Here is a 12,088-nt window from a genome sequence, read left to right on the forward strand (position 1 = left end):
AAAATCAATGATCAGGGGTTCAATGTGGAAAAATAATTGATCAGGGGCTTGATCCTTAAAACAGGTAAAGTTCAGGGACTTAAATATGCTTTTTGCCGAAAGGAAATGAATAAACATTAATTCCCGTATGTGTTTGGATATGTTTAGGAAAGGGAATGAGGTACAGGGAATCCAATTACCTGCAAGATCTGGGTAATGAGCTTAACCTAAAGTGGGAATGAGTTTTATTTTTAAATAAACAAGAATAACTCTCCAATTCCCATTCTTAAAGACCCCGAACCAAACCGAATGTGTAAACTTAATTTAGTATCAATCTTTTTGACGGCTCTCAGCATAAGTGAAAGATATAATCGGATGCAGGAAACAATTTCTTTCCCTCCATGATCGCACTCTCGAAAAATTGCTTAAACCCTGATTTTAGGGTTTTCTATAATCAGTTCAAACTTCACAGCTCGAATCTTTTCCCTCCATTTTCTTTTCGTTCAGTTTAGTAATTGCTGTGCTGATATCAATGCAACCATTTTAGTGTTCATCCATTGAGCGACATCTAAGGCTGGATTAACGTTCCTGAATATGCTGGGTGGTGTACTTTTGAGCGTTTTCCTTTTGCTGATGGCGGAGGAAACGGCGTCTTATTCGGCTTCTGGGCCGCACATTGCCGATGTTAACATATTATTGCCTCCTAAAATGACGCATCCTGTGGAACACAGGCTTCAAGGAAGTGATGGTTGCTTCAAATGGTAGGTTCAGCATACTATATGTGTAGAAGCATGGTTTTATCTTATCAATTAGGGTTAACAATATCCGGAACTTGTTAAAGTAAAATTTAAAATATAACAGGAGATTGGGATAGTTCATCAGTCTCAACATTTTGATTTTTAGTTCCTAGAAGTTAATTTATGCATGTTAATTTTAGTAGCAAACTAATGCAAAATGGTCAAATATTAGATTCACAAGTGTGTGATCTTCACTTGACGTGAATAAGAATAGGGTTACCAATTTATAATGAAGAATTAGATCCATTAGATTTGAGTATTGTGCCTTTTGTTTGGTGAAATTTGATATCAGGATGATAAAGAAGAGGATTAGATATATGAAAAGAGAAAATTAAGGTGGTTCAGCTATACGAGCCTATGTCTTCCATCCACAAAATTTCAGCTGGTTATATCTCATTGATTTTTCCTGGATTGATTGCAAAGATTAGGCGACATTGATATTTTCTGATATCTGTTTAGTATGGAAAGTGGATATTAGCTGCCCCCAATCTCCCTCAAGCTGTGCTTGGAATTATGGCAACTTGCAAGGATTGTATATTACACGCATAAATTGATTTAAGTTGCTAAGATCACTAGATAGCACTGCTTTGGATTAAATAAAATATCGTCTATGATCTTGGGTGAAAAATAGAATATGATATAAAATATAATAAATTGAGATGAAGTTGGTGCAACTTCTGAAGTAATTTTGTGGACGATATTGTGAGAAGGAAATAATTTTCGGAAGATAATTGATCAAATCCATTATGATACCACGTTGAAACTTAATATATGATGAAGGAAGAGGAAGAGATATAAATGTCGGAAACCTATCTCCACAGCACACAAAACCTAAAAGGATTACATCTTTCTTATTGCTCTGGTTAAAGAATTACAAACAAGTCCATACCTATGATGGCTTCTCGCATTAAATAGGAAATAATCTAACATACAAGCTCATTGATTTGAGCAAATTATGTGTCCTTCAGAAAGTCGTGTGCCCTTTCTTTTACTGTCCTATGTATATGAAGTAGAGAAGAACATATAATAGGGGGATCTGGATGAATATGTACAGTATGGAAGATTAGTTGAGAAAAGGGTCTCTTTTATGCTTTGGATTTATTGAATCTAATATAAAGAATGGACAAATCATTGAACATAATTTTTTCCATATCTTAAAGTTTGTTTTATCATTTTCATTCTGTGCAAAACAGGACTAAAAAAAAAAAAAAAAGGGCAGCCCGGTCGCATTACACGTCCCCGCTGAGCGAGGGTCCGGGGAGGGGTCCCACCACAAGGGTGTACTGGGGGCAAGCCTTCCCCTGCCAATTTATTTGGCAAGAGGCCGCTCCTAAGACTCGAACCCGTGACCTCTTGGTCACACGACAACAACGTTTACCGTTGTGCAAAACAGGACTAAGTGGAGAAAATAGGCAAGGGAAAACTAGACCGTTTATATTTTTCCAGAGAATGCTATTTTGTAATTGTCACTATGGAACTTCGAATCACTGTTGGATTTGGATCTCCAGTGTCCTCTTGAGTTTTGTGCTATAAATCTATACATACTGATCATGATTCCTGTCTTGATCATTATCATTCTCCACTGAATAGGACAAATTGAAAAATATTGCTAGGAAAGCTAGACCATTAGCATTTTCTAGTTCAAGAGAATGGCAGAGTGCTATTCTGCTACTGTAGGTTTGAACTTGGCATCACTATCAGATGAGGGCCCTGTTTGGTGGAGAGGTTTTGGTGTAAAATTAGAGGTTTGAACCACTTTTAGAGGTTTGACTAGTCAAAACCGCTTAATTAGTAGGTATTCAAAACATTTTGAAGACAATATAATTTATAAAGTATTTATTATATCTATTTCTTAATAAATTTAAATTTCTGGTCAATTTGATTCTCATCACGTATTTAGTGATATGAGTTTATTGGGGATTAAGGAAAATATGACAGTGGATAGGACGGAGTGGAGGGAGAGAATTTATGTCGCTGACACGACTTGATTTCACGGTTTCGTATGACGGTTCATGTTAGCCGACCCCGAATCATTTGGGACTAAGGCTTTGTTGTTGTTGTTGTACTAGAATTTTATTTTGCAAAATTTGTTTGTAATCCTAATGATAAACATAAATATTTATCCATTTGTATAAAGTTATATTTGTCAATTAGCAACTCACCATTTAAATATGAATTATTAAGGAAGAAAATAATAGCATAAAAGACAAATGTCCTTATTTCTCATTTTAAACAATCAAGTAGTTATCAACTATCAACAATAACTAAGTTTTACCAAACAAGTTTACCCCAAACAGCTAGACAAATCACCTAGTCAAATTTGCTAAACAAAAAGGTAATCACCTAACAACTAATGTAACCAGCTAACTAAAACTCAAAACTCTATTTGCCAAACAGGCCCTAGATCTTTGTGGGTTTGATATGAAAATTCTATGCATGTTGGTTTTTATTGGTATCTTGATCATTATCACTTCACAAAAGAGGACTAAATGAAAAATAGGCTAGAAAAAACTAGACCATTAGTATTTTCCCGTCAGAGAACTGTATTTTGCTGCTATAGGTTTGAACCTGGGGATCACTATAGATCTACATCCCTGTGTGGTTGTTACAAAAATCTATGCATATTTGTGTGATTGCTACCTTGAAGTTGACTAGGATTGCACAAACAGACATGTATGCATGTGGGTTCAAGATTTATTTTCCACCTTATGCCATTATACCAAGGATTCTGCATATGCATTATGCCTTTTCAAAACTATGGTTGCTGTCCTAAATGTTTGTGTAAGATTAAGTTTTCACTCCTCTTATGGACCCAGGTAAGGTTTCTTGTAACAATTTAAGGGCTAGTAAGCTTAATATGACATAGGCTAGGGTGGGTATTCACATGTTGTTTTATTGTTTTTTTTTTAACGCTGACACTGTAATTTCTTTTCATTTTCTTTGTTTGTCTTTTCAAATAAATTCTTGCAGGTCATGGGATCATCATGATGTTTTATCTGTTATACCTGAATATAATTTAAGTAGCCACTGCTCCACAAGTGCACGGTTGAGATCAATTGCTCCTTTTAGTGGACGAAAAGAGACTGCGGTTTATGCTACTGATGTACACTCAGGGATTGTTATTCGCTGCAAAGTGTTTATTGACAATATTTCCAGAATCCAGATATTCCATAATTCTATAAAATTGGATTTGGATGGACTTGCTACCCTTCGAGTTCGTGCCTTCGACAATGAAGGTGTCTGATTTGCTAATACTTGCACATGAACTGTTGGATTTTTGTTAAAATGATGGTACATATGTTTAGTGCTAAGTTTAACATCTGATTAAACCATGGTTGTATGTAGATAGTACATTTTTATCAAGTAATTATGAACTTTGTGATATGGGTTTGTCTTCTGTCTCTCACAATTGCTTGTTGTTGTTACTGATGATTGCATATATTCAAAGGAAATCTAAATTTCAATTTCTTTGAAGTTTTATGAAGATCAGTTTCAGTTCAAATGTAATAATTGACATTACGTGGTTTTCTTCCTTCTAATTTTTTTTTTATTTTTTTTTTGAGATTTACATCATACTTAACATAAGATCTTAATGATGATTGTTGAATTTTTTTTTTATATATTCAAAATTGTATGTTTCAAATTTGTGTATGAATTGCTTACTACTAGCTGTAAAGGAATGCTTTCCAATTTGTCGGATGACTACCTATTCTTCTATTTTGGTTAGCAACTTTTTGAGTTGACAGTTTACTCTAAGATTCTTTGGTTCCTTATTGATTTTCATCTTCAATTTTTTTTATTCATTTGTGAATATGTATGCAGATAATGTGTTCTCATCGTTAGTAGGCCTGCAATTCATGTGGGAGCTGCTACCAGAAACTGGTCGATTGCCTCATCACCTCATTCATGTTCCTCTGAAGGATTCTCCTCTGAGTGACTGTGGTGGATTATGTGGTGACCTAAACATCCAAATAAAACTTGAAGATAGTGTAAGATAGCAACTAGTGGATATAACGTCATAAGTTCCAATGAGTTAGTCTATTCTGATATTGGTATGTCACAAATTTTGATTGATTGGTGCAGGGTGTATTCTCAGATTTGTTTCTGGTGAAAGGGGTTGGAATCGGATATGAAAATGTTTCTGTGCATTTACTTGAGCCAAAATTTAAGCACATGGCTGATAAGATTGTGCTTATGGTAGCAGAAGCAATGTCACTTGAGCCCCCGTCTCCTGTTTTTGTCCTCATTGGTGCCAGTCTTTGTTATAATCTTAAAGTTATCCGCGGAAATATCCCTCAAGGTTTAAACTCTTTGATCTTTTTCTTTACAATGTTTGATGAATCTGCTCCAATAATTTTTGCTATCTAATATGAAAATTTCACTCTGCTCCTGGTATAGTTACATTTGAATTCTATTAATCATATTATATCTAGAAAATATTGGATTAACAGTGGGGTTTAGATGAGATCAGGTGATATGCTTAGTGGGTCAAATCACTTCACTACTTCAGGAAGTACTGCTTTTCAATCCTTCAATTAAGGTTTTTGTCAATGCTTAAATTGTAAACTATTAAAGAACTGCATCTTTCATTATGTTTGAAGTGATGATCAAGTTAGTTTGACACTTTGAATATGAATCCCCTATATAAATTTTTCATATATAAACTTCAATTTAGGTGTTGTTTAATCCTACCATTTTTTTTCCAGTGATCTTCAGCTGTAAACTAGCTAAAGGTCTTGTAGTTTCTATTTCCTTTTAATACCAATCTTCATGTCACAGTTTAAAATTCAATTCTGCAAATTTTGTGAGAGTGTTTTGGATATATTATCTTAGGGTTTGCATGCAGTTAAATATTTGTTAGGTGTACTGTGGCTTTTATTTGCTTGGACTGTCAATATGTAGATTTCATTCTGTCAGCATCATCTGCTGAAAAAAGCAACCAACAATTTATGTTTCCTTTACCCTCCTTCAAATCTTAGTTTTCTTTTGTTTGGGTCGTTCTAGAGTTGCATGAGCAAATTTCATCATATTTTAACATTAGTATTATTCTATTCACCTTATTACTCTTGACATCTGCAGTGGTAACTCTACCATCTCCACATCATAGATGGTCTATTTTGAACTCTTCTGTTGCTGAGGTGGACTCTGTGATGGGTTTTGCTCATGCACTGAACTTAGGAGTAACAACTGTCATTCTTGAAGATATTAGAGTGGCTGGCCACAAACAAATGTCTTCACTTTATGTGGTTATACCAGATAGTTTACGCCTCTACCTGATACCATTATCCATTTCTGGTGAACCTGTGGAAGGAATGACAGCCATTTCATCTATGGAACCTTGGTATGTTGTCTCTGGCCATCAATATCTTGTCCAAATGAAGGTTTTCTCACAGGGACCTGATGCACATGAAGTTTACATTACAGAGGTAATTCAATACAGGCTTTCTTCTAGTTCCATATCAGTTCTTATATGTGTCTGTTGCATTTGTGATTTGGTTGAACGAGTCTTTCTACATGCAAGGGGTTATTTCTCTCCTAGTATCCCCTTCTCGCCCTTTCTATTACTTGTCTCTTTTCTCTCACCTGTTGACAGAAAACTGTTGTAGTCAAGTAAATTGTTGCCCTTCTGCATGAAAGTAAAATTCAATTATCAAGACACCATTGACCTTCCTCAAGCTTCACGATTTTGTTTATATTTTTGAATTTAAGAGTTAGATTTAATTGTCAACATAAGATTGGGCTTGAATGCTTCCTTTTTGTCCTCGAGTATGCATGATCCCTCTGCATTTCGTTTTGTTTGTTTCCTCCTTTTATCTGGTTATCAGATTGTCTTGAGAAATAGGTTAAGCAATATTCTCTGCTCATGCAAACTTTTTCATGACACTTTTTTTTTGTGCTGTGGATACTATACAACAACCATAAGGTCGTCTAAATATTACTTACAGTACTTTCTTCTTTTCTGATAATTTTTTTGCTAGTTCAGATGTTAAAATTCTTGCTCTTAATATTTTGTTTTTATTGCACATGTCAACTCCAGTTTTATGTTTTGCTCTTTTTTTTTCATTGTAAAATTCTGCAGTTATTTTTCTGAGAGGTTGGAAACAATTTGGTTGGATACCATTCAAGATTTATTCTCCATGTTGTCTTTAATGTTTTTACTCAATGCTCACCATACACTTTCAGTTCCTGTTTTCCTAGTATTATAGAATTTTCAGTTTGTTACTCGCTAGGTGCAATGTAGGCTGGATGCGCTATGGAGATTGTAGAGTATTCTGGTATTGCCCTCATTATTGTTGACTTTGTTTGCTCTTGCTTTCTGTATTGCAGAATGATGATCTTAAGTTGCATGACAAGCCATATGAACATGGAAGAACTTTCATGCTGTCAGATGACATTGAGGTCAATTATGGCTGGCTCAATGCTAGACTCCTGAGAGCAACCTCACAGGGACTGGGAGAGCTGATGGCTTCTGTAACTTATTTTATTGGGCAACAGGAAATAAAGGAGGTGGTATTCTAATCTTTTTTTTTTTTTGCAGAACCTTTTGCATTTGTTACTTCACCATGCAGTGATGGAAAGTTGACTTTTTGCTTATCTAGGTTATTGAGGTTGTGCAAGAGATAATTACATGTAATCAAGTGAAGTTTAGTTTGGATGATGAAATGATAGGCACATCTCAAAAAATTCTCCTTCCTTGGGCCCCTGGTGTTCACCAGGAGGTGGTGCTAAAGGCTTCTGGAGGTTGGTAGTTGATGTTCATAAAAATATCATATGAAAAATCTTTATCCTGCTTCTGTAATTGTTGATAATAGTCATCCCAAGCTTTTGTTCCATGTAGGTTGTGCAAAAGCATCCAGTGATTACAAATGGTTTTCTTCAGATGCGGCTATTGTATCAATATCTGAATTGGGGGTTGTTCAGGCAAAGAAGCCTGGTAAAGCAACTGTTAGAGTAGTGTCCATTTTTGATTCATTCAATTACGATGAGGTAACAATATTATGGTATTCTGTAATTTGCTAACTATTTGCACTTTTAACTTTTTTTTCTTTCTTGGTTCTTTTCTTTGGCTAGTGGTCTGAGTTTTGAACCTCAGATCATAAGGGGCTACCAGGGAATTTCTACTAAACCAAAACCTAACAACCAAATCAGTTAGTTGTTCTCACAGAAACAAGTCATATAACTGGCACAAGAGATGCTTTATAACAGCATGTGGTTTAATGTGCATAATCTTGTAGTGAGCTATATTTGGTGTAGGAATTGCATCGAACTATCATCTTTCATGTTCAACCACAATTTATGTTGGTTTCAGCTTGGCTGAGCTGGTAAATGAGTTGTATCACTTCTACTCGTAACAAATTGTAAACTCTTTATGCCAAGAGAGATCACATAGTGTTTGATCAAGACATCTGTGAAGAGATTTTATCTCAGTTTTTTTATTCTCTTTTTGTTTTTTCAAAATATTTAGATCTAGAATTTCCTGTCATTAGATTTTTGCAGTACAGTTGAGGATGAGAGTTGTGCTAGAGTGATGGACTCAGATGAAGTCTCTATTTTTGATATCATGTTTTTGTGTAATTTTATATATCTGGTTTGTCTAGCTTTCTTCCATATTTGATCTTCTTTGCTTATTTCTCGCCCCCCTTTTATCTAGAGAAAATTAGTGTTCGATTTTTCTTCCTTTTGATCCTTTAGATATAACATGCACATGCAGATTTGAGCTAGTTTCGTCTTATTGCTTATATTTTCATCACTGGATGGCACTTTTGACTGTTAGATTCATAATATAGTTTTTTTTTTTTTTTCTTTTTCTTTTTGTTATTGTTTATATGGTAAATGAATTTACTTAGCAGCGTTGTCAATGTAGCAGGATCTATATTATTGTAGGCTTCATAAGTTTCCATTTCTTGACATGCTTATTGGAATTTTTGGTGTGGTTCATAATTGTATTTATCAATGTTATCAGAACCGGACTGTACATCAAACCGGATTTATAGAGGGGTCACTGGTCACTGGTCACTTGGTCGGACCGGATGACTCGGATTGGTTGGACCGGATGATGTAATAAACAAATAATATTTATATATATTAAATATATATATATATATATATATATATATAATTTAAAATTATTTTTATAATTATATATATAATGGATAAATGGAGTTAGTTTTTGTCAACTTGATGCTTAAATATATAATGGATAAATGGAGTTTATAATAACTTGAAATACGTCAACCTATTCTATGTTTTAAACAATTATTTTTTTTTGTATGGCAAATGACCAAAAAACAAGGGTTGCACCGGTTTCCGGTCCGACCTCCGGTTCAACCCTTGGCCAGACCGGTTTGTTGAAGATTCAACAAACCGGACCAGCTCGGACCGGACTCCTGGCTGGTTCCCAGTCGAACCGGCTGGTCCGGTCTGAGTTTTATAACATTGGTTTTTATGAGTTCCATCTGATTTTAAGGACATCTTATTGTATATATTTTATGAACTTAATCTGTTTCTCCAAAACCTCATATGTAATGGAGTATCAGAAATATTCTACTGTTATTGATACTGAATTAAGACCATAATAGTAGTGGTAGGTAGTCGGCATAGTTTCTTGTAAATATCCTTCCAAAAACTGTCATGCCTGCTGAAGGTTATTTGTTATCTATATATAGATATATATACTTGTTATTGTATTAGAGTTGAGGCCGGGGGATTGATAGAGTTAGTGACAGAAGTTGCTATAGATCCTTGGGGCTGGATAAAGAAATTAATTAGTCTAACTGCATAGTTAAGTTAAGTATGGATTAAGTACTCTCTCTTTCATTAAATGATATGCATTACATGCCATCAAGGTCATTTTCTTCTCACTGTGAATTAATTGATTTTATTTTCTTTTTCTGTAGGTGATTGTTGAAGTCTCTATTCCATCATCCATGATTATGCTGCAGAACTTCCCAGTAGAGACTGTTGTAGGATCTCATCTTCATGTTGCTGTGACAATGAAAGCAGATAATGGTAATGGCATTTCCTCCAGCCAATTTGACCATGCTATATTTTTCAAAGAAAAGAAGCTGGAACTTATGTTGTAGCAGGTTGTTTCATTTCTTTGCTAAAGTTGACTCGCGGTTTTGCATTTTCAGGTGGCTTTTTCTATAGTTGCAATGCTTTTTACTCGTCCATAAGATGGAAAGCTGGAAGTGAGTCTTTTCTTGTTGTTAATGCAACAGAAGAGCCTCCGGTTTTAGAAAAGCAAGGAAATGCTGGTCTCCATGTTTCAGTTAATGGTCCACCTTGCTCATGGGCTTATGTATATACTTCTGGTTCTGGTCAAACCATGCTGCAAGCAACGCTATCAAAAGAATATCACCACTATGATCATTCTTTTCATGAACCAGTCGTTTTGAAAGCTTCAACACGAATTGCAGCATACCCACCTCTCATTTTGCATCAAGTAAGTGATGGAAACCAGTTTGGTGGGTACTGGTTTGATTTTGCTGAGGTTGAAGCAAGTAATCAACTGGAAAATTTGAAGAGGTTAAATCTTGTCCCTGGAACAAGTTTGGACATTATGATTCTAGGAGGACCTGAACGCTGGGACAAAGGTGTTGACTTTATCGAAAATGTTAAAATATTGGATGACAAGCGCACACACATGAAAGATGGGGTTCTTGTACATCCAGTGTCTACTAGACAGCAGAGAGTATACCGAGTTCAGTGCCAAAATCTGGGAATATTTGTGAGTTTCAAATCTTTTACAAATGGCTGTTGCTTCGTCATTTTTTTTGCTGTACATCTGGTTATTATTGTTTTATTATATTGTTATACTTCTTCCACCTCTTCAGATATATATACAATGGAAATCACGGTTTATTTTCTTACTCTATTTCAAAATGCTCAGCAATTAGATTTTGAACGCGGGAATATGGTTGGAGATGACCACCCTGTGCCAGCAATAGCAGCAGTTAAATTATCTCTTACATGTAGCATTCCTTCTTCAATTGCAATATTACCTGATGAACGTGGTAATGATCATTGTTTTTCTTTCACAAATTTCCGACCACATTTAAAAATTTACTAGTGTTGGCTTCACATTTTTTTGCTGAACCTGTGGCATTGCTTCAGTTAACAGTTTTGAAGCTATAAGGACTGCAGCTCTTGCTGATAGCAGTGCAACAAAAAACCGTGTTAACCCCATTTCAGTGGCCAATGGGAAAACTATCCGGGTAGCTGCTGTTGCAATTGACACTTTCGGAAAAGCTTTTGCAAACTCATCTTCTCTTTCTTTGAAATGGGAATTGAACAGCTGTGAAGGGCTAGCATATTGGGATCATACAAATGAAGCCAAGTGGTCCAAATCAAGTTGGGAGAGGTTTTTGGTATTGCAAAATGAGTCAGGAGAGGTACTGCTGGACTTTTAGTATCTTCATTGTCATAATGTGGCATCACCTTTTCTGGTGAAGTTTTTTATTTGCTACATAAGAGTTAGTACTGCAATGTGCACACAAACGAAGGCATAGAAGGGTATGCTGTAGTATAAAATTGTTTGTTTCCACAATTTGGATTTGCATGGCATTAGCATACTTGAAACATCTATAAATTTTGAAAATGATGTTGTACATATGTTATCTGATATCTTAAATCCTTCCTTTTCAGTGCACAATTCGTGCTGCAGTTGTTGGCTTTTCTGATCCAATAGGAAGCCAAAAAGCTTCCCAATTGCCAATTTCAGAGATGGTTCTTACAAATGCTATACGTTTACAAGTATGCTCTTTTCATTATATAATTTTGCATGGGGACTCTGATATATGTCTTCTTTATTAGTTTAAAATCAATATCGGGATAATATTTCTATTATTATTCATTTGGTTACAATCTTTGCTTTTGTGAATGCAGCTTGTCTCTACACTGACAGTCAATCCAGAGTTCAACTTATTATTTTTTGATCCTGATGCAAAGGTAGATTGTAATGGTGTAATTTCAAATCCTTGCCTATGTAGTCTTCACAACACATCTAACAACTCGTGCATGCCTTACTCTGCTTTCATGTTTCCTGCCTGCTTTGCAGCTTTCACCTAAAAAAAGAGAATGCACAAAAATAAAATAAAATAATCGAGCAACTTATTAGACCACCTTTAATTTGTTCTTTAACTTATTTTTGTGATTCAGAATTATACAAATTTCTTTTCCCTTGTGTTCTTGTTCTATTTTCTTTGTTCGGCATTGCTAACATATTTCCCCTTGTCTGCACTTTCTCAGATATAGCCGTATACTTGGTTTTAGTTCAACTCTATAGCGATAGTATCTAGATTTTTTTTTTT

At 35.1% G+C, this 12,088-nt stretch overlaps 1 protein-coding gene across 3 annotated transcripts in view; it reads left to right on the plus strand.

The window, feature by feature from the left end:
- Nucleotides 1–326: 326 nt before the first annotated feature.
- The window catches only part of LOC136232381 (nuclear pore complex protein GP210), a 30,401-nt gene continuing 18,639 nt past the window's right edge, over nt 327–12,088 (plus strand). The window contains exons 1-14 of one of the 3 annotated variants that reach the window (XM_066021504.1): nt 327–740; nt 3,747–4,012; nt 4,599–4,765; nt 4,860–5,076; nt 5,856–6,202; nt 7,104–7,283; nt 7,376–7,517; nt 7,615–7,763; nt 9,674–9,785; nt 9,911–10,506; nt 10,669–10,792; nt 10,893–11,170; nt 11,424–11,531; nt 11,664–11,726. In XM_066021504.1, the coding sequence (XP_065877576.1) occupies nt 574–740; nt 3,747–4,012; nt 4,599–4,765; nt 4,860–5,076; nt 5,856–6,202; nt 7,104–7,283; nt 7,376–7,517; nt 7,615–7,763; nt 9,674–9,785; nt 9,911–10,506; nt 10,669–10,792; nt 10,893–11,170; nt 11,424–11,531; nt 11,664–11,726 (2,916 nt within the window). In that variant the 5' untranslated portion in view covers nt 327–573. Of the gene's footprint in view, nt 741–3,273; nt 3,593–3,746; nt 4,013–4,598; nt 4,766–4,859; nt 5,077–5,855; nt 6,203–7,103; nt 7,284–7,375; nt 7,518–7,614; nt 7,764–9,673; nt 9,786–9,910; nt 10,507–10,668; nt 10,793–10,892; nt 11,171–11,423; nt 11,532–11,663; nt 11,727–12,088 lie in introns of those variants that run through there. The other 2 variants (XM_066021505.1, XM_066021506.1) reach the window with 2 other exon arrangements.

This window comes from Euphorbia lathyris, chromosome 6 (assembly GCF_963576675.1).
Source record: "Euphorbia lathyris chromosome 6, ddEupLath1.1, whole genome shotgun sequence".
NCBI lineage: Eukaryota > Viridiplantae > Streptophyta > Magnoliopsida > Malpighiales > Euphorbiaceae > Euphorbia > Euphorbia lathyris.